Source organism: Eptesicus fuscus, chromosome 7, assembly GCF_027574615.1.
Source record: "Eptesicus fuscus isolate TK198812 chromosome 7, DD_ASM_mEF_20220401, whole genome shotgun sequence".
Lineage (NCBI taxonomy): Eukaryota > Metazoa > Chordata > Mammalia > Chiroptera > Vespertilionidae > Eptesicus > Eptesicus fuscus.
The window spans coordinates 95,280,141-95,306,203 of NC_072479.1; the positions used below are offsets into that span (position 1 = coordinate 95,280,141).

The 26,063-nt window shown below is 51.3% G+C and overlaps 1 protein-coding gene across 2 annotated transcripts in view; it reads left to right on the forward strand.

Annotated features, from left to right (window-relative positions):
• The window catches only part of CHST11 (carbohydrate sulfotransferase 11), a 232,430-nt gene that overhangs the window by 109,419 nt on the left and 96,948 nt on the right, over positions 1-26,063 (forward strand). For both annotated transcript variants that reach the window (XM_008144734.3, XM_008144735.3), the window contains exon 2: positions 9,134-9,219. In XM_008144734.3, the coding sequence (XP_008142956.1) occupies positions 9,134-9,219 (86 nt within the window). The remainder of the gene's footprint in view (positions 1-9,133; positions 9,220-26,063) is intronic.

The following is a 26,063-nucleotide window of genomic DNA, read 5'->3' on the forward strand; positions in this document are numbered from 1 at the left end:
TGGTTTGACCTGATACCCGTTAGCAGAAAAAAATACCTTCCGTTAAGCCCTCAGGTCACTTGACCTGTTGTTTTATTTTCATTCATTTGACACCAATGTGCTGAGTACCTGCTATGCACTAAGCGCTTAGGCAGAGGGCAGATAGAGAGGGGCCCACAAGGTAGGCCTGGGGGCTCAGCTGCTAGGGACGTTTGGCCATTCTGCCTCCTCCCTGGGCCCAGTTTTTGGTGTTCCCCCTCCCCCCCACCCCCCAGTGTGCAAAAGGGCTTGTCCTTTGTGTTAATTGCTCATTCAAGTCTGACATTTCTCACATCTACTCCAGAAAATAAAAATTAAAACCCACCAAATGTCTGGTAATGAGAGTGCTTAGCTCCGTTTTATCCCCAGAAAAGCGAAGGGCTTAAGGGGAAGCTTTGAGCAAAGCTCTTCCAAGACAGTAAAAAAGCAAAGTTTAGTATTCCGCCGTTGTTGGCAGTTTAATCATGCCGCATCCCTTTGGCAAGAGATGCTTTAGTCTGGGGCGACTGCACGTTTCTAAGCGTGTTCTGTCTTGATGTGGGGATGTTTTCTCCTCTGAAAATGAGCGAGGGTGGTCAGATGTGAGATGATGACCCTGCGGACGCCAAACCTGAGTCTCGATTCTTTATTCTTTGCTGGGCAGGCGCAAACAGGGAAAGCTAAAACCTGGGCCTATCCAGACATGAGAGCATACCGCATACACACTGGGTTCAAAACGCCTCAGATTTCTTAAGTAAAAGTAAATCTCCTATTAACCAATGTCACCCCAATAAATTTAATTTTTTTAATTGGGGGGTGGGGGGGGGGGCAGACTAAATCTCCCAGAGGTACAGGTTCCTGAGCATTTGAAAACATTTCTTAACATGCCGTAGTGTTTCTGAGGACTGACTGACCTCTCTCTCCCGCTCAGCTTTAGGAGAGCTCCGTAGGCCTGGGCCGGTTCTGGGCCCGATGGTGACAGGAAGAACCCTTGGTGTTTCGTCACTCCCTCCCGCCCCTCCTGACCCCTCCCTTCACTCTCCTTTTTCTTCTTCTTCTGACTATTCCTTCTAGAGGTTGAGCCAGAACAAAGAATTCAGGTTCTAGCCGTAGTGACTCAAAGGGAGACTCTCCCGTTGCATTGAAAAGGTGGTCCAGCCCTAGCTGGTGTGGCTCGGTGGATAGAGCGTGAGCCTGCAGACCGAAGGGTCCTGGGTTCGAATCCAATCAAGGGCACGTTCCTCCCTGGCTCCTCCCCAGCCCGGGCCCTGGTCGGGACTCGTGCAGGAGGCAACCAATCGATGTGTTTCTCTCACATTGATTTTCTCTCTGTCTTTCCCTCTCTCTTCCACTCTCTCTAAAAATCAATGGAAAAATATCCTCCATGCACAGATTCCTGCCGTCCAGCGTAGTCTAGTTTAGTGGTCGGCAAACTCATTGGTCAACAGAGCCAAATATCAACAGTACTACGATTGAAATTTCTTTTGAGAGCCAAATTTCTTAAACTTAAACTTCTTCTAATGCCACTTCTTCAAAATAGACTCGCCCAGGCCGTGGTATTTTGTGGAAGAGCCACACTCAAGGGGCCAAAGAGCCGCATGTGGCTCGTGAGCCGCAGTTTACCGACCACTGGTCTAGTCCATCAGTCACAGGGCGCTGAGATGGGCAGGAATCTGTGCAGGAGGTAGCATATGATAGATAGGTAGATAGATAGATAGATAGATAGATAGATAGATAGATAGATAGATAGATAGGAGGGTGAGGTTCTTCCCCTCTGAGACCTTCTAACCCCGCCCCCTCCCATGGAATGTCAGGCTGGAGTCCTGGGTGACTGGGACAAGGGGGTTTTGTTCCAAGAATGGCCCCTGTGGCCCATATGCTCCCCCAGGGCTCGAGGCCACCAGCTCTGCTTTCTGTAAGGTTTTTGGGGGAGAAGGGAGCCCCTATAGTTATTACTATTATGATTAGATGGCATTTTTTCCATATGAAAACCCTAGTCATTCCAGCCAGGCTACCAGCCTTTGGCCTTTGGTCGTGGATTGTAAGCTGGGAAGACATGGAGGGCACATCTGCTTCACAGCCAGGATTTGTCTTTCCTTTTACATCCTCTCCGGGCCCTACACTCTTCTCTCCCTCCTTCCCCTGTTACTGCTTAACTGCTCTGCCCCAACCCCCGCCCTCACCCCGGCCCCTCACACTCAACTGCCCCACCCCCAGCGCCTCTCCAGGGCTGTGTATCCGAGTGGAGTGTCTCCGGGGAGAGCCACTGCTCTGTGCTTACGAATTAGGGATTTCGAGTTGGTAGGGGCTTAGCCATCACCTGGTTTTACCTCTTCACCTGACCAAGGAGAAAGCTAAGGCCCGGGGAGACCTTGTCCAAGGTGAGGCTCTCGGTTTGGTGGCAGAGCCGGGGGCAGGATCCAGGCCTGTGACATTCCACGTGGGCGGTTTTGGGTGCCATGTATCAGGCTGTTCTACATTTTCCTAGAATTCCCATAACCACCCTCGGATATAGGCATGATGACTGCCTTCCGCGATTCGGACGTTGACTCAGTGTCCCAAGATGAAGTTAATAGTGAAACTGGGCTCTGGACCCAGTTCTGGTTAATTCAGCCCTGCATCTTCTCATTCCACAGGGCGCTGCCTGGTGACCCAGTTTGTCCCAGTTTGCCTGGGACGTTCCTGGTTTCAGCACTGAAAGTCCCCAGTCCTGGGAATGTCATCAGCACCAGGCAAACCAGGACAGTCGGTCACTCTAGCTTCAGTGGGGTGACCTCCAGAGGGGGTGGGGAGAGCTGTGACACAGTGCCTCTCGGGGCAGACTGTGGTCCCACGGTTACAAAGCAGAGTGGCCTGTCCTTACAGAAGTGGCTCCCTCGGAGCAAGCTGGGTATGGCTCACCCTCCTTCTAACCTGCTGAGCTTGACTGGGACACTGCCCACCTCCGCGCCCTGTGACAGATGGACTAGACTACGCTGGACGGCAGGAGTCTGTGCATTTGGAGAAAACATCTCTGTAATTACAGCGCCGCTCTGGACTCTCAGAGCGTGGGGAGGAGGAGGACCCGTGCCAGGCTGTTAGGAAATCAGACTTGGAAACGTCTGAAGTCAGCTGGGTGTCAGAGCTGTTTTGCCAGGGACAGGGGTGGAGACCATTTGGACCTGGGTGACTCAGTCCAGGAGGCTTCACATTGAATGTTGAGGGAAGTGAGAACACTGGGATTTTGCGGTGGGAGTGCTAAGTGTAAAAGTATCAAGACCACTGATTCTAGCCCGGCCGGCGTGGCTCAGTGGTTGAGCGTTGACCTATGAACCAGGAGGTCACGTGTTCGATTCCCAGTCAGGGCACATGCCCGGATTGTGGGCTCAATCCCCAGTGTAGGGCGTGCAGGAGGTAGCCGATCAATGATTCTCTCTCATCATTGATGTTTCTCTCTCTCCCCCTCTCCCTTCCTCTCTGAAATCAATAAAAACATATTTTTAAAAAAGAATCGCTGATTTGAGAAACAGATAGGCCTAGGTTGGAATTTGCTTCTTTCTCTGCCATTTGCTGGCTCTGTCCTTTTGGGCAACTTAATCTCTCGGAGCTTTTGTGCTCAAATGGGTACAACCACCATCAGGAGTGGAGGGGTTGGAGGGAAGAGGGGAAATAAAAATGAAGCATCAAAAATATAAATAGCCCTGGCTGGTGTGCCTCAATTAATTGAGAATCATCCCATGCATAGAAAGGTTGCCGGTTCGATCCCAGTTAGGGTACATATCCAAGATTGCAGGTTTGATCCCTGGTCGGGGTGTGTACAGGAGGCAACTAATTAGTGTTTCTCAAATCGATATTTCTCTCTCACCCTTTCCCTTCCTCTCTCTATAAAAAAATCAATAAAAATATTTTAAAAATATATATGTTAATAAATAAAGTGGGGATAAGGGATATTATTATTCACTAGAGGCCCGATGCACGAAGATTCGTGCAAGAATGGGCCTTCCTTACCCTGGCTGCTGGCACCGCCTTCGCTCTGGCCGGAGCAGCCTTTTCACTCTCACCCGGAGCCACCTTTCCGCTTTCCCACGCTGCCCAGAGGCCTAGATCAGCTGGGGCAGTGCGGAACGCCTGTGTTGTCGCCATGGCAATGACACAAGCATCCTGCCCCGCCCCCAGCCACTCGGCACCTGTGTATGCAAATTAACCCACCATCTTTGTTGGGTTAATTTGCATACTCACTCCTGATTGGCTGGTGGGTGTCGCAAAGGTACTGTCAATTTGCATCTTACTCTTTCATTAGTATAGATTATTTCTAACAGGATTTTTATGAGAATTAAAGGAATCAATGTGAAAAAAAGGCTTAATTAGCATTGTGTTAGGCATCTCAGGCACATGGTAAATTCTCAATCAATGTGTATTTCTCATGATGATTATTATTAGCGATTGCTGTATTTTATAAGACCTGAGTTCCAGCCCTCAGAAATGGTTTTATGAAATGCATCCCCAGAGTCCCACAGCATTTCCGTTCTGTGTCTGTAGACCTGAACGAGCCGTGCAGCCACTGCTCCCTTCTGCCCCAGCAGCACGGGCAGGGTCATGGGGAGCTGCCCTGGGAATGAGTGGGCCCCACTCCCTTGTCTCCAGCGGACTTTCCGTCACGGGCTCTCTGTTCACTGGGAGTGAAGCGTCCCTTTAAAACCAACGTGCTCGTCACCATAGTGAAACAAACACGAGGGGCTTCGTTTTAATTTTAGCTTCGTTTATGTCTTTGGAATACACACAACTGTTCCTGGTTCCAAGAAATCATACTGTAAATGGAGCTAATTAGATTCTTCCAAAAACGGTCTTGAATTTCATTGAGTCGAGCTTCGAAAGGAGAAAGCAAGTGTTGCTGCTAAATAGAACTCGTGGTGGTGGGCGGACAGTGGGAGGCCACCGTTAAACATCCTCAGGGATTCCTTTCCTAGGGCTCTTGATCATCAAACCTTTCATTTTCAAAGGGAAAAAAGTAATAGCATCCTGATGCTACTGAAGTTTCCTCCATAGATAGACAGCAGGAAACAAGCTGTCCGCTGTGCGTAAAGGAAGCCTTAAATCCTAGATCATTCATGAACTTCTCTGAGTACCTACTGTGTGCCAAGCGCCAGAGAAACAGCATGAATAAGATGGGGAGGATCCGTATCCCCCTCCATACCGAGTGCCTGGCACATAGTAGGTGCTTGCTAAGAATTAGTCGAAGAATAAGTGAGGGAGTGTAGTAACTGCTAGCTGATAGTTTGGCCAATCCTCTCACTTCATTTTGATGAATCCTATACCACTGGATTACATTTTAAATCACCTGTCCTAGAAGTGGCCAGCCAACCAGGTCTTGGGCTAGGAAGAAACTATGGAGACGTGGTAGAGTGGGCACTTGACATTGGTCCAGTGTCGCACCTGAGAGCATAGGTTGCCTGTGCTAGAATCCTGTCTTCCCCTCTTACTAGTCTTGAGATCTAGGCACGTTACCTAAGTGGCTCAGTATTCCCATCTGTGAAGTGGGGAGTTGTGGGACCCACCCCATGGGACTGTTGTGTCGATTTAAATGTGTGACTTCTTGGTGTGCCCTGAATGCTCTCTGAATGGTAAATGCCACCGTCGGTGTGCATTGGTTGCTCAGTCTCCTCGGATGCCTTTTTTTCCTGAGACACACGCAGGATCGATAGACTCCCGCTGAAGTGCCTCACTGGCAGCCCTATGTCTCCCGGGCCTGCAGTAGGTCCTGTCGTTGGCTCTGAAGAGTCCAGTAGTCAGGCCTGAGTCTCAGCTTGGCAACGTTCCACCCACGTGGCCTTGGTCTTGGTCAAGTTCCTGCAGTTTAGGAGGTGATCTGTCACATGCAGGTACTTCCTTCACTGTGTGAAGGGTCACGCTTCACCAAGTGCCCGGCACACAGTGAGCGCCCCATAAATGGTGGGATTGTGATCATTCCCATAAAAAGCACACAGGGCCCCTTTGGCTTCTGTGGCCTGGGGTGCCAAAGCTGCTTCCCGCGGCGCCTGGCGCAGTCCGGGCCGGGCTGCCGGAGCCGCCGAGGGCAGGCGGCCTCGGGGAAAGGACCCGTGTTGCAGGCCCCACACGGTCAGAGCATTTTAAAGGCCTTGTATTAGAAAAATAAACCAATTAAATAATACTGCCCCCCATAAAAGCTGACTTTTAATGGATTGCGCGCTGGGGTTCTCTCCGTGGCGGTCCCCGCAGCCACAGGTCGCGGCCAGCCGGTCTGCCGCCATGGGGAGAGTTTAATCTTGCATGGTGTGGGCATAATTTTACAAGCTTTATGGCTGTTTTTTTTTTTCCTCCGAAGTGTTGCTATGTCATTGTGCACCGAGGGCAACTTGCGTGCATTTAACAGTTTACCTCGTTTGGGGTGGAAATGAAAAATGAAGTAGTAAATTAAAGAAAAACACAACATGGATTTTTCCCCCCCCTCTTCTCGAGGCAACCGTGGAGGAACAAAGGACCAGTGTTTCCCCATCAGCCTAATCAAACTCTAACGGCTTTTACGTGCGGACAGTTGCGCGCAGATCGCCTCCTGCCCAGAGAGGGTTGTAGGCCACGGCGGTGTGCTGGGGATCGCACTGCTGACCCCAAGAATACCTGGGGGCCTTCTCTAGGGCAGGGGCCAGCAAACTGCAGCCTGGGGGCCCCATCTGGCCCATCATTTATTTCTGTGAAATGGTTGAAAGAAATCAAAAGAAAAATCACCTTTCCTGACATGTGCCAATGAGATGGAATTCAGTGTCCATCGGCTGCGGTGCTGGCGCACAGCCACGCCCATTCATTTCTGCGGCCCGGTGGAGAAGGGACGACAGAGACCGGATGGCACAAAGCCAAAGCATCGTCTGGCCCTTTGAGAAAGTTTGCTGGCCTGGCTCTCGGAGGGAAGGGAGGAGAGAGAAGAGGCAGCTTGGAGTGTCCCGGAGTTGATGGCTTACCCTCGGGGTTTCCACGTGGCTCAAAGTGGCAGGTCCAAGGAGAAGCGCATGAGGCGTGGGCTCACCTGGAGACCTTCCAGAAGGAATCGGCTGCTCGAGATGGCTTCCCTCACCTGGTGGACCTCAGGTCGGTCTGTGTGGCTTTCCTGGCAGAGAATCCCGAGCCCGGCCTGAGGTCTGGGTAACTGCTCATCAGCTCACTCCATGGCTCAAGCATGGAGAAGATCCCATGTCCCCTCCCAAGGACAGGGGGAGTGATTGTCATGTATTATGTGCAAATCTAGTTTATGATCTCCAGTAGCTTCAGAAATTTCTAACACACACACTTTTTTTTTTTTTTTTTGCCGCCACCCAGTTTAAACATCTGCATATAGTAGTAACTCATTTAATCCTCACAACCAACCCAGGGAGCCACGTCCTTTTGATGGGGGACTCAAGCGGTTAAAGATGGTTAGCTTTAGTTACGCCGTAATAGGCTTGGGAACTGGTGCATGTAGAAAGCTATTGTTCCAGGGACTGGAATGTCTGACTGGACCTGGCCTGACTTGAGGAGACCCGCAAGGGATGCGACCTTTGTGCCCCAGGAAGACTGCAGCGACCAAGACAGGGTCTGAGCCATTGTGCTCAGGATGCAGCTAAAGAGTCACCGGTCAGCTGATGAAGGGATGCTCGGAAAATCGCCCCATTGTAGCTTTTATCTGATTAACCTTTTCCCCTGAATTCCAAACCCTTCCCCTACATTTTTCTTCTCTTTAGAAAAAGGGTCGGCTTGAGATGAGATGTAAAGACGGTCTTTTAGGGAACATACCCCGCCATCCTCTCAGATCGCCGGCCGCCTGAATAAAGCCCCCATTAAGGCTGCAACCCTTGCCTCGACTTATTGGTTCTGGTAGTGACAGGTAGCACGTGTGCCACCTTTTCTGGTTTCACTTTTCTCATCCCCGTTTTACAGACGAAGAAACAGAAGCACAGAAAGGTTAGGCATCTTGCCTCAGGTCACACAGCGGGTGAGCGGTAGAGCCAGGATCCAAACCCAGGCTGTCCGCTGCGGAGAATGTCCTGCTGCCGCTCTGGAGGGGTGGAATATTTAGGCCGTGAAAGGACCTGCTTTGCTCGTTCCCATCATGCCCCCACCATGTCCGTGCAACCAGAAAATCGCCTCCTCTATGAGAAGAAGGCTCTTGTTCATTCATTCATTTCCCTCCCTCCCTCCAACAAACGATTATCCAACGGCTGACCAGGAGGGCCTGCAGAGTGAGGGTGTTTGAGAACAAGAAGAATGAAACCAGCCCTAACTGGTTTAGCTCAGTGGATAGAGCGTCAGCCTGCGGACTGAAGGGTCCCAGGTTCGATTCCAGTCAAGGGCATGTACCTTGGGTGCGGGCACATCCCCAGTAGGAGGTGTGCAGGAGGCAGCTGATCAATGTTTCTCTCTCATCGATGTTTCTAACTTTCTATCCCTCTCCCTTCCTCTCTGGAAAAAAAAAAAAAGAAAAAAAAAAAAAAGAAGAATGAAACCAGAAAGCATCTTTTCCATTTAACAATAGTTCTCGATGTTGGGCTTTTGAGGGGTTCACTTAATTCCCCTCGTTTGTTCATTGTACGCGCCACCCGTGTCTGTCTGAAACCATACACGCTCTTCCTTTCTGCCTCCAGCCGACATTTTCACGAAGAAGAACCTCATTTACCAGAGGCTTTGGGGAGGCCAGGCCCCTGACTCATTCCGTGGGAAGAGCCCACCTGGGGGGTCAGGGGGGGAGGGGGCACAGTACTGTTCTGGGGACCGGATGCCTTGGGGACCAGGAGCAGGAGGTTCTGCCTGACTGTTGAGGGAGGAGGCTGTGGTCACCAAGGCTGGTGCTGGTACAGCTCACTGTCTTAGAACAGCCTTTACGGCGTCTCTTGTAAGCAGCTTCATTTCAGTGTTTTCGAGGCCCTGTGTTGTCGTCTGGATATTTGCCGGGAAGAACTTCCGGCATTATCCTGCCCTGCCGGGTGTGGAGATGCCTGGGTGTTGGGGAGGCAGGGGGGTCCCCCCTGTGCCGTGAAAGGGACAGCTGTGCTAGAGCCGCTTCTCTGTCTGCCTTCCCACCTGTTTCTCCTCCCTCCCCCGTGCCTTTTCCTTTGTCAGACGACAAACGTTGGTTGCTCACTTCTGATGAGCCTTCGCTTTCTTTCCTCAGTCATGCGGCGGAACCCCTTCGGCGTGGACATCTGCTGCCGGAAGGGGTCGCGAAGCCCCCTGCAGGAACTCTACAACCCGACCCAGGTAAGGCCCGGGAGCTTCCTTGTTGTCTCCGTGCATCGATTTAGGGGGGCGGGGGGGACGGGACGATGAAAAACTCCGAAATTCTGTGCTTTGGGGATTGGAAACTTCTTGCACTGCCAGGCGTTTTACCTTCAATGATTGCTTTCCGGGTCACCCTTTCTCTGTACAATGGTTAGAATTAGATACTTCCATGGGGTCGTGCTGGAGTGAGCCCCCGAGATCCACACGGGTGCCGGCAGTGGGACTCAAATGGCAGAGCTGGCGGGCTGTGCAGCCTGCCTCCCCTTTGGCACCCCCAAAGAAGGTGCGCGTGGGGGTGAAGGCGATTATGAAAGCCCAGGAACGCCCCAAGAGTTCCACCTCACTGCGCCATTTGGGCAGGACGCCCTGTGGGTGGGACTTTTGCTAAGTGACTGTCACGGTATAAATTGGACTTGATTATGAAAAGAGTTCCTCTGAGCAAAAAGACGCTCCAACCGCGGAAAAGTGTTCTTCGTGGAGATCTGGGAGCAGCGGGGGGCGTCCCGGTCGCCACGATGCGCGTGGGCCTCGACGAGGAGGCTCCGAGGCTGGTCCTTTTGTGGGAACGTTAATTCGCACTGGACACTGAGAGCTGGTGAGTGGACCATGAGTGGCCCGTCCGCTGACCTTCGATCGCTGTCAAGAAAGGGGGAAAAAATTACTGCTTGGGCCATAGTCTCTGAGCTTTATTTTATATCAAGTTCTTACTTTAGTGTGTCTGTGGACCAAGTTGCTTAGTGGAGGCCAACACTGCTTGGTCCTCGAAGGTCCTGGACTTCCAGAAGTTTTGCAAAGGGATGACCTGCGGACGTTCAGATCCCACGTCTCTTCCCTGTCTCTCACCTGCACTTCCTTCTGGAACAGTGGGCTCCTGAGGTTGCTCATCACAGGTGGCCTAACCAGGTCAATGCACGCCTCCGTCAGCCCCTCCCCCCACTCAGAGCTCGGTGTGACCCGGCCAGGTGGGCTAGGCCCGAGGTCGGCAAACTGCGGCTCGGAGCCACATGCGGCTCTTTGGCCCCTTGAGTGTGGCTCTTCCACAAAATACCATGGCCTGGGGGAGTCTATTTTGAAGAAGTGGCGTTAGAAGAAGTTTAACCCTTTGCACTCGCTTGCTTTTTTCTCAATTCCTTTATTCTACTCGGGATTTAATTTTTTAAATACCCCAGATTTTACAAAGCGCGGCAGTAGAATAAAAAACTGGAGTTTCTTTTCATACAAACTTATTTATTTGGATTTTTTTATATTTCAAATTATTGATACATTCAAAGAGTAATTTTAATCTCTATAATTTTTCATGGTGTGATATTTTTTGAAACATTCACCCACATGAAGACAAAGATGGAAAGAGGGAGAGAGAGAGAGAAGGAAGGCAGGGACGAAAGAAAAAAAGAGAGGGAGAAAGGTACTATTCATTGAATAGACCTGGTTTACATTCACATGTTTCACAAATATAAATTGTCTCTCTTCTTCCTCCTTTGATTTTTCTGTTAGAACAAACAACACAATCTTTGTGTTTTTTGTTAGGGTGAGGTGTGATTATATGGAGCTTTCCATCTAAACGTTGCTCTAAGTTAGTGGATAATAATCTACCCCTGGAAGTTAGTGTACCATCTCTGAATTCTCCAACAAGATCATGTACTAGTTTCCTAATAAATTTCACATGCGTTATTGGTTTTTCATTTTTTCTTTTTTGGCATCAGTTGAGACGGCATTTACATTTTACTTGTCCTTTCATGCTAATGAAAACAAGAAAAGATACTGGAAAAATAGACTAAAATCCCCCTTCCCCCTGCAGTGAAACTACGTGTCGAGTGTGGCTCGACATACGAGCTGCTACCGATGCTAACCGTGTCGAGTCGCACTCGACATCCGAGTGCAAAAGGTTAAGTTTAAAAAACTTGGCTCTCAGAAGAAATTTCAATCGTTGTACTGTTGACATTGGGCTCTGTTGACTCATGAGTTTGCCGCCCACTGGGCTAGGCCACTGCAAACTTTCTGAAGTAGATGTCCCTCTGGAGAGGAAGTCCACGGCTCTCTGTGTCTGTGCTGTTCACTGCTGTGTCCCCAGCCCTAACGCAGGGTCTGTAGGAGATGCCCCCCCCCCCCCCCCAAATATCTGTGATTGAAAAATGAAGGTCCAGGTTCAAGTTCCTACCTCACCACCACCTGGTGGTGCAACCTTGGATGCACAATGAGTGCTCCTTTAGGCTCATTTTTCCCGTCTCCCTGGGATGTCGGGAGGGTGAAGGAACTCGTATGTGTCAGAGGCTGTGTAAATATGACTCATCAGGACCATGGTCATGAGGATGGATTCAGTGTTGGAAGTCTTGACTTTAGAGTCAGCCCAGGTTCAAAGAATGGTTTCCTCACTTATAAGCTATGTGAATGTGGGCAAGACACTTAACCCCTCTGAGGCCGCTTTCCTGCGTTTATAACATGGTCCTCAAAATACCTTGGCTCAGTGGTTGAGCATCGACCTATGAACCAGGAGGTCACAGTTCGATTCCGGATCAGGGCACATGGCTGGGTTGTGGGCTCGATCCCCAGTGTGGAATGTGTAGGAGGCAGCTGACCACTGATTCTCTCTCATCATTGATGTTTCTCTCTCTCTCTCCCTCTCTCTTCCTCTCTGAAATCAATAAAAATATTAAAAACAAAAATACCAGCCTTGCAGGCTTACATGAGAAGATTATGCCTTCCTTGGTGCCTCTTATGGAGTTTGTTCATCCCCAAATTTATTCACCCATTCACTCCTACATCTGCTATTAAAGTACCTACTCTGTGCAGCTCAGTGCCAGGCGCTGGGCACAAAAGGGTGAGGAGTGCGTGTGGTTAGCCTTCCACATCTGGTTCCTTCCCAAGGTTGACATGAGTGAGCAAGTAAACCAATCAAAGGCGAGAGAAGCCTCCTGGGTAGAGTCCATCTCTCACGTCGGTGGTGCTGGGAGCGTTGTGTGGGTGAGAGGCTCATTGAGCAGCAGTAGCCCCGGACCTGGGAGGGAAGATGGGGCTGGAGAGGCGGCTCAGGGAGCATCTGTGAGGGCGTAGGTGGGTGAGTCACCGCCCTCCATCAAGAATGCCAAGGGCAAGCTGTCTGGCCCCTGTCGCTGGTAACCAGGAAAGTGTCCCTGCAGGAAGATCGCCCTGTTTCCTCGGGATGTTGTCCCGGGATGTTTTTCCTTAGGCTGGTTTCCTTTACAAGCTGCAATTACGCTCCATTCCCACACAAGGTCAGTCCATGGCGCTTCTTGGAGAAACCATCGGTGCTCCTTTGGGCTGCCCTGGGGCGCTGAGGGAAGAGAAGTGAGCGAGTGAGCTTTCCTGCTGAGTTCAGTTAGGTTTCGTGTCCATGGGGCCCTTGCCACTTTGCACCTGATCAGGCCTGGTTGCTGGTTTCTCGCCTTTTCCTTCCAGCCAAACCGTTGGAGTTGCTCAGCCTGGATTGATGTTATCACAGAGGCAGAGGACAACCCCTGAAATTGCTAGAAACCAAACTGCTCCTGGAGACCCGTGTCCCCTTTTGATGCTGATTGGTTATTTGCGTTTGACAGATGGTGGTGAAAACAGGAACCGTTTATTTCAGACGATAAGAAACCAACATTACGGCAAGAAGGCGCCGTCTTGTTACTGTGCACCGATGCCATAGGCCAGATGCTTATGAACATTCCATCCAGTGCTTATAATAAGCCCCAAGCTAGGGATTACACCCTCATCTTATGCATGGGAGGACTGGAGCCGGGAAGGTCATACAGCATGTCCAAGGTCACAGAGAAAGGAAGAAGCACAGTCAAGATTCAAACCCAGAGCAAATGACACATCTGTTTATCTCTATGCTGTGCTCACTGTCCCCAGCAAACTTGTCTTGGCAGGAATTATTCCTTGTCCCCTCAAAACAAAACAAAACAAAACAAAACAAAAAAAAACAACCACGCAGATTTTTGTTGGACAAAAGCTGAAAACCTCTCTTGGGAAAATGGGCTATCATCTGACTTTAGTGTCCAGGGTTTCTTATTTTAGTGCCTTGCAAACCTCTAACCATTGAAACAACAATCGGTTAAAAATGTTTGTAGTTGATATTCTTAGAAAAACTGCACTCTGATGTCTTATAATTTTCCCGGTTCTCTGCTGCCTCCCTGGCCCCAAAAATAAAACGTAATTGCCGATCAGATCAGCTGGCGTCAAGTCACTGAAAGTTCAGGAGTTTTCCAAGTGCATATTTGTGGGCCGCGCACATCTGTGGGCCGCCCTGGCTCAGCTCAGAGGCAGGGCAGAGCTCCGATGTCAGCCATTAATAGGGCATAATTGTCCCTAAATGCCAGCGAGGGCGAGACAGCTTGTCCTCCTGCCTCGCCCACCTCCTGGCCCTCCCGCGGGTTCCCTGGAGTCTTCACAGCATCACTCATGTGGTTCAGCCCTGCCCTGCCTGGTTCTTTCTTTAGCCTTTATACTCGCTCTGTGATTACCACGTTCGAGAAGACAGATGCACAGCCCCGGGCTGACCAGGAATTCATAAGCACGGAGCCAGGAGGCTTGCACGAGGCTCACTGGGTCTACAGGCGTTTCCTAGGGGTCTCTGAGGACCAGTCAATGTTTTATTACAGAATAGTAAAATCGGACCCTTACTGGTCCATTCTTCAATGTGTTAAAGTAAATTTACTTCTCCATGAGGTAGGCCCCAGGAGGAAAGATGGAAAGAGGGAGAGAGAGAGAGAAGGAAGGCAGGGACGAAAGAAAAAAAAGAGAGGGAGAAAGGTACTATTCATTGAATAGATATAGCATCTCAGTGACTATTCTAGGCATTTTTCATACATCTCTCGTTGAGTTTTCACAAGAACCCTAAAGGGGAGGTATCGGATAACCCCATTTTCAGATAAGTTAACTGAGGCTCAGAAGGGCTGAGTTATTTGCTAGGATCTCTCAGCTTCTGAGTGGTAAGGCTGGGTCAACCCAACCTGGGGGGGTTGTAGGGAGGTCAGAGCTGATCACTATCTTTCCTGGGTGGACAAAAATGCTTCCTGGAGGCTCTTTCTGCACTCACCCCCCCCCCCCCCCCCCCCCGCCGACTAAGCTGAGACCGGGGATGTGCCCAGGATAGCTGCAGAATTCCCAAAGCCAGGGCCAAGGCTCATGGGATGGGATGGGATGGGATGCACAGCAGTTGTCCAACAAACAATTGCAAATTGGTGTTTTGCTTATTGAACCTGATATTTGGAGAGAACTTTGTCTGCTGGCTGGAGCCACGCTAAGCAGGCGTCACCCCCAAGAACTCTGCTATGGGACAGCACACCTTGTGAAATTTGGAAGCCGAGGTCTTTGATTCAGTTGAAGGTTTTAAGCAATTTTTTTGTTTTTTTTTAAAATATATAGTTTTATTGATTTCAGAGAGAAAGGGAGGAGGAGAGAGAGAGAGATAGAAACATCAATGATGAGAATCACCGATCGGCTGCCTCCTGCATGCCCCATACTGGGGACCGAGCCCGCAACCCGGGCATGTGCCCCTGGCCGGAATTGAACCTAGGACCCCTCAGTCCTCAGGCCGATGCTCTCACTATCCACTGAAAGGTTTTAAACTGATAAACGCTATGGAACTCTCCTCGTCCCAACCTAAATAGTTTCTCAGCAGTGCTTGCCAAAAGATGCTTCTCCTGCAGGCATTTGTAGAATAAACAGAGAATAAAGACATGGGGAAGAGAGGCACTTAGGTAATAGGATAGGATACATGCTGTGTGAGAGGCTTTTAGCAAAGTTATGGGACAATCAGGAGTGAGCAGTTAACCCTTCGAGATGCCGGGCACAATGGGAGGCGCTATGGAGGAGGTGGCATTTGAGCCAGGCCTTTGAAAACACATCAGACTGCACCTGACAGAGAAGAGGGAACAGCACCACAGAGGGAAGGAACAGCAGGCGCAAGGACCGCAGCGGGGACAGCCCATGGCACCTTCAGAGAGCAGTGAGGCGTTTGTGGCTGGAGTGGGGAGCTGGTTGGAGACGAGGCCAGAGAGGAGGTTGGTGCAGGTGGACAGGGCTTGTCCACCGTTCCGGAAGGTTTGGTCTTTATCCACCACCAGGTTGGAGGCCCTGAGGAGCCCACAGATGATAGTGTGCAACTTAGGGACCAGCTTCTGCTTCTAACGCAGCCTCTTGTGAACCTCAGGGCTGCTCCAAGGCAGGCCGTGTCCCCTGGCCCCTGCACGGCCTCGTCTGTAAGATGAAGGGTGTGGACTAGACTGTGGTTCTCAATCCCCCTGCACATTAGGACACTCAGGGAGCCTTGAGCAAATGTCAGAGCCCAGGCCTCACCCAGAGGTTCTGATTGTACTGGGTGGTCTGGGATAGGACCAGATGTCAGTATTTCTCCAAGTTCCCTAGGAGATTCCGACGGGCAGCAGAGTTCCGGGGCCCTGGACGGGAACGGCTGAAAGGGCCCCTCCCCTTCTAGAAATCGTTGCTTCTCACAGAACCTGTTACATGAAAAGCAGCTCAAGGCACGTGCGCTGAGGTTGTTCATGGCCATTTCCGCTGGAAGCCCCAGGTCAGTTTTGTGCGCCGGCCTCGTTCCCTAGGGTGGGGATCACATTGGGAACGGTGTGTGGGTCAACGCCCTGAGCGCTGGAGACTCGGTCAGTATTTTGTGGACAAACCCAAGCAGAGAGCCCCCAGGCAGGCAGAGAACTGGGAGGAGCCCCGCGTGAGGACACTTGAGCCTCTCGGCTCACGGTCCCCAGAGGAGGAAGCCCCAGACTCGTCCCATGCCAGGTGTCCGATGGGCGCTTCTGAGAAGGGAAGAAGGGCTCTCTGCCCTTTGAATTGTCATTGAGGAAGAATGGCGCTGAATGGTCATATCCACTGGGGACGGCAAGAAAGAGCAGACATTGTCCAGCCCCAACTCTGGTCAATTAATCCCTTCATTACCAACCACCTGGTAAATGACGAGTCTGTCTAATTATCTCGCTTTGACCCAACAGCTGCCTACCAGCCGAAGAGGGATTAATTGATTTAGTTGTGGACTGGCTCCCTATGCAGAGATATTACTTACTGTCAGCCTAGCAGAACGGCAGCTGGCTGGCAAAGATGAAATATTACATTAACTTGATCTTACACACAGCACTTGGGAAAATGCTTCATTATTAATTGCAAATTACAATGGACGAGCAAAGCCCATTTCAAAAACCAAGGACGGTGAGCGGCCTCTTTCACCGTGGCCAGTGGCTCCGTTGTTCTTGAACCTGGGAAGGTGACCCGGTTGGATTTCCAAACAAGCCAGGACAGATGGGGAGTCCAGAGTCAGGCATGATCTGGGTCTGAGGAAAGGGTTGGATGCTGAAAGGAAGTGGGGGAACCCAGCCCAGGTGTGTGACCTGGGGCAATTCCTTAGCCTCCCAAACCTTGGTTTCCTGCGCGGTAAAACAGGAGTGAGAGGCCAGGCCTGCAGGTTTGTGAGATTCTACATCATGTCTAAAGAGCACCTAGGACAGTGCCCAGGGCAGAGTTGGTGTTAACCAGCCGCCATTAATGAGCTGAGTTTGGTAACCTGGGACTTGTCTTACCAGGTCGGGGCCAGGCTGTGCCCTTGTACCGCAGGCTCAGACATTTTGCAGATGCGCACTTGGAATTTTGTTGAGAAATAATAAGATAGATGATTCCCTCTTGCCTGGAAGCTACTAGCTGGTCATTGTGAGCACTTCCTAAAAACGTTGCTTTATGTTTTCTGTCTGGTAGATTGTTATTAGTAAGCTTGATGCGCTGATTTATAAGGCCGTGTGTGTGTGCGTGCGTGTGTGCGTGTGTGTGTGTGTGCGCGCGCGCGTGTGTGTGTGTGTGTGTGTGTGTGTAGGGAAATGGGCAGAGACAGCTGTTAAATTTTAAAGGCCTCCGGTGGTTGTGTTTGTCATACCCCCAGCACCTAGCTAAGTGCCTGAGTAATGGCTGTTAAATAAGACTCGTCTCTGGGCCGTGTTAATGTGATGTCATTGATCTCATCGATGGATCCTCATTCATTCAGGCTGTCTTTGTAGGCAGTTGCTCTGTTTCAGGAAGCCTAATGTGACCCAGTATCTTCAAATCTGCAGAGTGAGCTCCGTGTCCGTCTGTATGACTGTGATCTGGCCTGTTTCAATGAGAGAAGGGCATCCGGGTGACCAGACGACCTGGGCAATTTCCAAATGGTAACACAGCTGTAAAATCTGCCATTTTCGGAAGTTATTTCCTAAATTACCCTCAATTATAAGAGGCCTCTACATAATTTGATTTTTTTCAAATTTTATTTTTGTAAATTACATAATTCAAGAAGCTTCTCAGCCCATTGGATTTAACCTTGTTGGCATGACTAGAGCGGAAACAAAGCCCTAGCTTGTTCTCGGGTTTTCTGTGGGGGAGCCTGGCTGGGCATGGGTGTCGGCACAAGGCCTCTCTTCCTGCCTCCCGTCCCCCATCTCTTCCCAATGGCAGAGTCGGCCTGCAGCTCTGGGGGGAGAAGGGATTTTCCTCTACCTTTACTGCTAACTACAGTGAAATCTGGGGCAAAGACCTGAACCTTTCCTAGACCTGGAAACCTTGGTTGTAAAATAGAAATAAAATACCAGCAGTTCCATTATTAAGGATAAAGTTAGAAAGTGTATAGAAAGTTCCGGGCATGTGGTGAGCTGCTCAGTAAATTCTGATTTTCTTTTAGTAGCTCCGATGAAACCTCCTTCAGGAAGCTCTCCCTGATTTTCTTCCTCCAAACTCAGGTTAAATGTCCTTCTAGAACGGTGCTGCCGACTCACAATATAATGAGACTCACACATGTAATTTGACATTTTCTAGCAGCTGCATTTTAAAAAGTAACAAGAAAACAGGTAGAATTCATTTTAATAACGTTTTATTTAACCCAGAGTATCTAAAACCTGATCCTTTCTACAGGTACTGATAATCAACAAGAATTATTAAGATATTTTATTATCTTGTTTTCATTCTAAGCCTTTGAATTCTGATGAACACATCTCCGTTTAGACTGGCCACATGTCACGTGCTCAGTAGCCACACGTGGCTGGTGACTGTCCTTTGGCCCATGCGGGTCCCTTATCCCCACCCCATGCTCATGTTCCCCTTGTTCATGACACTGGTTCACGCCCTGAACATGACTTTACTAGGCTTTGCACCCCTGAGGGCGGGGGTTGTGTCTTACTCATCTTGGGGCACCTAGTGGCTCCCCAGCCAGTCACAGAAATGGGGCTCAGGAGGTGTGGGTTCTGAGTGCACCTCCTGTTCCTGTGCCTCCAGCAAGCCCGGCGTGTGGAGATTGGTGCTGAGGAGGTGACCAGGGCTTTGTGCCCCTGGAGGCACTGAGGCAGCCAACCATCGAGGCAGGAGGGAGGTTTCCTGGGGCCCAGCGAGGTCCCTACTATGGAGAGTACGTCCCTGCTCCAGGCCGGTCCCTGAAAAACATCCTTCCTGAAGTTAAGTGCCAATCCCATGGAAGGGCTGCCTCTTGGAGAGGTCTCGTTAGACTCTATAGGATTCTTTCTGGAGACTAGCGCGGGGCAGGGTGGGAGGCTGAGAGAACAGTGCAGGGGGTTGGATGCTTGAAGGGACTCGGGAGAGACAAGTAGGAGCTCACTCCACGTGCCCTGAATGCAACGGAACTGGAATTCCTTTGCACCCTCCGTCCCGCCCCCACTGCTTGCGAACCCCTTGTATTCGGTCCCGGAGCTGCCGTGACAGAGGGCCACAGGCTGGGGCTTCCACAACGGAACTTGATCCTGGCGGTCTGGAGGCTGGAAGCCTGAGTGAGATCAAGGTGCGGGCAGGGTCGCTTCCTCCCGAGGCCGTGGGGAGGCCTTGCTGCCCCTCTCTCCCAGCTTCCGGAGGTTTGCTGGCGATCGTTGGCGTTCCTTGGCTCGTGGAAGCGTGACCTCAGTGTCTGCTTTCGGGTGCACACGGCGTTCTCCCGGTGCCTGTCTGTGTCCAAATCTCCCCTTTTATAAGGGCACCCGTCCCATTGGATTAGAGGCCCACCCTACTCCAGTATGACCTCATCTTAACGAATTACAGCCACAGTGACCCTGTTTCCAAACAAGGTCCCGTTTTGCGGTCCTGGGGCCAGGATTGCAACATATGAGCTGGGGGCGGAGGGAGGACACCATGCAACTCCTAACACTTGCTGTGTGCAGAGCACTGTGCTGGGTGCTGGGTGCTGGGTGCCGGGGCTCTGGAGGCGAGAAGGCCTGGCCCTCTGTTAGTTCAGACGCCGATGGCAGGGAAGGGCCAGTAAACTGACTCTTACGAAACGAAGGCTGTGCGCGGTCAGTAGAGATGCTGCAGGGGCGTAGAGATGAACTATCACCTGGGCTCAGCGTGTGCATGTGTGGGGGAGTGTGTGCATGTCTGTGTGCTCATGTGTGTACAGCAGGGGTCCTTAAACTTTTTAAACAGGGGGCCAGTTCACTGTCCCTCAGACCGTTGGAGGGCCGGACTATAGTTTAAAAAACAAACTATGAAAAAATTCCTAGGCACACTGCTAAGTCGGCTGCTAAGCAGGACAGGCAGCGGCGGCAAAAACACCCGGCAGGCCAGGTAAATGTCCTCGGCGGGCCGCATGTGGCCCGCGGGCTGTAGTTTGAGGACCCCTGGTATACAGTCTTCGTCGCCCCATTGGGCAAAGGCACAGGAGAGATGGCACACGGCCGAATGGCGGACTTCACCCTCCCGTGCACAGTCAAACCTGGGCATAGGGGCAAGGACGCCCTGTCTGTCAAGGGGCCGAGCATCGTCCCGGGGCCCTCCATCCATGCCCCTCTGGTTAGGACAGAAGCCAAGGATGCGTGAACACCAGGTGCCTCCGTAGCTCCTGAATCCCAGAGAGGTTGGCAGCTCGAGTCCCAGCTGGTCCGCGGTCCAGCGTCTACGTGACCAGGCCGCGAGACTCTGCCAGGTTGGCCTTGCCCCAGCCTTGGCAGGTGCTGGGCAGGCCTGGAAGGGAGCTGGCCGTCCTGGAACATGCCACAGGGTGTGACGGCCAGACGGACTCTTGGTGCTGCCTAAAATGGCCCGCGGCAGAGTTTCCGTCTCCTCGTCTTAAATCAGGGGTTTAAAGCCACACATGGCCAGCGCACAGTTCTGGCAGTCATCCTGAACGCTGGAGAGAGCGCTCTGACCGGCGTTCCCTCTCCAGCGCGTTCCCTTGAAGGCCATGACCGCAGACATATCCACGGACATAAGGGCGTCCTGCCGGAGCAGAGCTTGGCATCTGAGAGCCGGGCAGGCTCGGTGCCTGCTGGGACCCAGGCCTCCCATCCCGTCCTAGCATTTGGGGAAAAGCTGTGAGAGAAAGGGGAATGTCTGAGGCCACACAACCTAGAAGTGGTCAGAGCCCGGGGCTGGGACCGGCCCTCCTGGGCTGGGATCCCTGAGCCCACACCTGCCAGCTGTGAGGCTGGGGAAAACTTCTTACTCTCTCCGTGGCTCGGTTTCCTCAGCTGTAACATGAGGCCCAGGCCAGCACCTACCTCATAGGGTTCTCGTGAGGACTGAATGAGTCCAGACGCGTGAAGCGCTTAGAGCGACGTCTAGCACTGAGTGAGGCCAACATAGTGTTCCTGCCGTTATTATTATTCAGGCGCAAAGGCCGGGAAGGAGCAGGTGATCCCCGAGGACAGATGAGCATGTTGAAGTTCAGATCACTCTGAAGACAGGCCTCCCTACAGCCCGATCATCTCCCACCTGTTAAAAGGGAACTTTAGAATTTTTTTTTTAAAAAAAGGGAAATTATAAAAATTGCCCAGCTGGTGTGGCTCAGTGGTTGAGCATCGACCTATGAACCAGGAGGTCATGATTCGATTCCCGGTCAGGGCACATGCCTGGGTTGTGGGCTTGATCCCTAGTAGGTGGTGTGTAGGAGGCAGCCAGTCAATGATTCTCTCTCATCATTGATGTTTCTCTCTCTCTCTCTCTCTCTCTCTCTCTCTCTCTCTCTCTCTCTCTCTCTCTCTCTCTCTCTCTCTCTCCTTCCCTCTCACTCTCCCTCTCCCTCTCCCTCTCCCTTCCTCTCTGAAATCAATAAAAATATGTATTTTTTAAAAATCCGAGTGCTCGGGCCAGCTTCCTAATTTAGAATTTCTGTGGCGGCATTGCTTTTTGAAAGTTTCGGGTTGGTTCCCCTGTGCAGCCGAGTTTGAGAACCGCTGCTCTAGGATGTATTACTCAGAGAGGCCTGGGGACCAGCAGCCCTCGCACTACCTACCCGGGTGCTTGTTAGAAATGCAGACCCTGGGCCCCCACCCCGCCTGCTGGATGGAAACCTGCATTTCAACGGGGGTGCAAGTGGCCTGCACCAGCGATAACGGGAGAGGGCTCCTGGGGGAACAGCCGCGCTCTGGGGCCCCGAGCAGAAGCAGCTGGCCGGTGCCTTAGATAACAAGACAGGTGGTGGATTCGGGAGCCAGGGAAACCAGAAGCGGCCCTCGCCTATCCCAGAGCCTGGCACGCGTCTGCTTTCTGAAAAAACTGGAAAATAGAAGCTATGTGTATGCAGCATGGAGTGCTTGTCAGCGGCCGGGGGCTGGAGTCCCGAGGTGGGCTGGAGGGATGGCCAGCCTCTCGCTCCTCGGGAGGCATGAGTGGGCGCCCTGGAAGCAGAGGCCACGGCGGTGCCTTTAAAGGAAGCCCCGTCCTTCCTGGGTGCTGTGTCCTGGGGTGAAGCGGATTTTACAGGGTTTGGAGCCGAACTGGGCTCCCTCGGGCGGCCACAGTCCAAGTTCGTTCTCTTCATGCGTTGGGCTGTTCCTGACCTCTGTCAGGAAACTGGCAGGGGGACCCCAGGGTAGGCCCTCCGTTCCCCGACCGTCACTCCAGCCTTACCTCCAGATGACATGTGTGAATGCTGTTCTCCTCCTCTAACCCCCCACCACCCCCATTTCCAAATGCCAGGAGCAGCAGACCTCAGACTAAGCAGTTCACTGGGAAGAGAATGGAATTGAGAGCCCTAAGTCCTGAATTCAAGTCCTGCTTCTTCCGCTTACTAGCAGTGGGATCTCAGGCAAGTATCTCAACCTCTTCGGGCTTCAGTTTCCTCACCCGGAAAGTAGGGATAATTTATTCAGCTCGATCTAAAGAGGCCCCATAGGGTAGCAGTTAAAACTTGGAATCAAGCTGCCTAAATTCAAGTCATATTGACTGGCAGGTCACCACGTGTCAGTTACCTAACCTCTGGGTGCCTCCGTTTCTTTATCTGTAACGTGGGCATAACAGCGGTGCCTACCTCTTTGGATTGTTATGAATATTTAATGAGCTGCTTTGTGTTAAGGGCCTGGAATAGTGGCCAGCACAATCCGCACTCAAATTTGTCAGCAAGGATTATTTGCTCACCTTGATGTTTTCATCTTTGAAAATCCCCACTATTCGTCCTTAAAAAAAAAAAAAAAGATAACCACAGTTTGGGTCCTAGGAACTGCCCCTTCAGAGAAACTCCTTTTGCCCAGTGACTTTTACAGTCCCTCACATTCGAGCTACCCGTCCTTGCTTTTCAAACGCATCATTCCCCATTTTACAGATGGGGAAACTGAGGCACAGAGAGAGGTTGAGGACTTTAATGTCACACGTGTGGGGCCCTCCAGTCAGTTGGGAAGTTAATGGCGGAGCCGAGCTTCCGTGGCTCTTGGCACCAGGCCACCTCCACCAGTGCAGCTGGGGTTGAGATTCTTTGCGGAAAAGGGGACCGGAACTCCTCGGAGTCTTCCATTCGCTGGTGCTTCGTAGAGATGAAACCCCTCCTCGCGGTGCCCACTCTTGGTAGGTCGCCAGCCGGAATGAAACGCGGGCGAGGCCTGCTCTGGGCACCCCTGGGTGAAGGATGCCCCTTCCCTCCCAGGGAGCAGGATTCAGCGAGGGGATTTAGCGTTGGGCTGTGTGTCTCCCCCTGCTGGCCTCTTTAGGTAAACTTGAATAAATTATCCCTACTTTCCGGGTGAGGAAACTGAAGCCCGAAGAGGTTGAGATACTTGCCCAAGATCCCACGGCTAGTAAGCGGAAGAAGCAGGACTTGAATTCAGGACTTAGGGCTCTCAATCCCATCCTCTCCCCAGTAAACTGCTTTGTTTGAGGTCTGCTGGCTTCACCTGGCTTCACCTCTCCCAGAAACTCACTCAGACCCCTCACGAGTCAGGCCAGAGCATCCCTGAGTCCAGAGCGACGTTGCTCAGGCCGGAGACAGCGCCTGGCATAGGGAAGAGGCAGGAGGGCCTCCTGTGGGTTGAGGAGTTGGGAGGCTGCTTTTAGATGCGCTGTTGTTGAGCTCGTCCCTGCCTAAGTAGGCACAGTGACCATCTGTAATGTTCTCCTTAATCCCCCCTCCCCCCCACCACCACCCCGGCCTTGCTAGGAGCAGCTCCATGGAGACACCATTGGATGGTCATCTTTGATCCACGTGCCAAAGCGCCAACCAAGAATCAGTGTTCAGACAGGAGCACAGTGATTTGGGTCTCTTTCCCAGTAACAGGGACACAGAGGCCATGGGAGCCAGCCTCGCACAGGCAGCTGGGTAAAGCCGGGGCAGGGCTTCCCCGTTGGGGAGGGTTGGCCGCACTGCTAGGAAGACCCAGTGGGCTTCTGTTGGGTCTGTATTACTTCTACAGCCTTGCCCAGACCGCCCGCAGTCGCTGGTAGAAGGCATTAATTATAGGAAAGGGTCAACTCGCCCCTCACAACCACGTATCCCTAGGGGTAAGGTTTTAAATAAACTCACACTAAGCCCTTGGTTTTTGCGGACGGAACATTCTGGGTTCCACTTTGCAAGAGCAACCCAGAAGTCCGCCAACAAGGAGCAACTGGTCATCTTTGCAGAGGGACAAGGGTGAATCAGAGAAAGCGACTCCTGCCGCTAATAAGAGAGCCCCGCCATCCCCTCAGCCCAGCCGCCGCGGAATTCTGTGCTTGTCATGCCCGAAGGAACCTTTATCCCAGGACTGATGGAGCAACTTGAAAAGGTCATTGCATTTTGTAGGGAAATTGCATGCTAGAGTGACATTTGGAAATTAGGAGGTTGTCTTGGGACATGTCCCCTCAAAGGTGTTTAGTCGCCCCGTAGACTGGCTCCCAGATGGAACCCCGCTTTCTCCCACTCGCTACGTCAGGTCTCTCTTCGTTCCTCTCCGTTTAGAGTCTCAGTCTCGCTCTCGGTAGGTTTTCCTTCGTTTCACAGGATAAATGCACTGATGTCTGAAAAGAAATGCGACTTTTATAAGGAATTGGCAGATACTAGGGAAGTTCACTAGCAGCTGACATCCAATTATTCACGGCCACGGGGGAAAGGGATGAGATGAGAAACAGAAATCCACAGATCATCTCCAAACCTCGTGATAATCAATAGCCTTCTCTTTCAACATGCCTTTAACCAGGGCCAAGAAATAGGCTGACTCACCCTTCTCTTCCAAACCGAGGTCCTGAGAGATCAGTAAAGAAGGACTAATTTGCCAAACCCTATTTTAATGAGAAGCATCTAGACTCTAGAGAAGTTGAGAAGAATAGATTCTAGAGGAACCAAAAATTTTTTTTAAAAAAATGTTCTTTTAAAAATTATTTAAAGTGTCTTTTTAGCAAGTAGCAAAATGAGCACATTTTGTTGGTTGGTTTGTTCATTGTCTAACCACTGAATAACATGTGACATTGTGATTTTCTTTTTGCTGAAGAGAAATTATTGGGATTCAGGCCTAGATAATCTTGAAAAAAGAACCAGGAGCTAAGCGGAGAATGAGAGTCAATTGCAATTGATAATTGAGTCTCCTTCCCCCAGGCTACTGTGGTAACTCAGTCGGAGGGGAAGAGGTGATAAGTATCTTGTTAAGATAAGGCCTTGCCAAAAACAGCCCCTGGCAAATTGCTGCCATTCGTTTATCTGATTAGTGCACACGGTGCAGTCTTTCTTGAGCCTAAGGAGCCCTGCTGGGCTTTATCAGTTCAGCTGTTCTAATTTCACTTGCTAAAGAGCAGTGTCCAAATCTGGCCAAACCGTGGAAGGTGGCGGTGCCTCCTCTCTCCAGCTTTACACAGGGGGACCCCAGGACGTCCCCCAGACCGTGGCCATCGGCTTGAGGGGCACCTTCATCGAGGCCGAGGAAAAGGATCTGTTTGGGGAATAAAAGCCAGCCTTGTGAACGCATGTGGCAGGAGCTGCTAAACCCAGATGAGGGAACCAGAGCAGACATCTTGCTTTTCCTCTCTGGTGCTGCCCTTGACTTTGCCCTTGTCTCAGGGTCATTCAAAGTCCAAGGCCTGCAGTTGCTTGCCTCCTCCTAAACTGGGATAGGCAGAATGGACCCCCCCCAAAAACAAACAAAAAAACAAAAAACCACGATGTCCGCATCCTAGTCCCTGTCACCTTGCATGGCAAAAGGGACTTGCAGATGTGATTAAGTTAAGGATTTCAAGATGGGAAGATTATCCTGGCAGGTCCAGTGTAATAACAAGGGTGACAAGAGGGTCAGCGTCAGTGTCAGTAATGGAGATGGCATGATGGGTGGAAGCAGAGGTCAGGGTGATGTGAGGATGGGGCCATGAGCCAAGGAATGCAGGTGGCCTCCGGAAGCTGGGAAAGGCACAGACATGGTTTCTTAGAGCTCCCAGAAGGGATTGCTAACACCTTGACTCTAGGACCTGTGACCTCCAGGGCCGTAAGAGAATAGATTTGTGTCTTAAGCCACTGATTTTATTACAGCAGCAATAGAAAACTAATCCATGAGCACCCATGTCCAGGGTCCAAGGCAGGCCTGGGAGATGCTGGGTCTGTGAAACTGGCAGTAGCGTAAGTGTGAAAAGTGGGAAGACTGATGATGTTGCTGGGGATACCG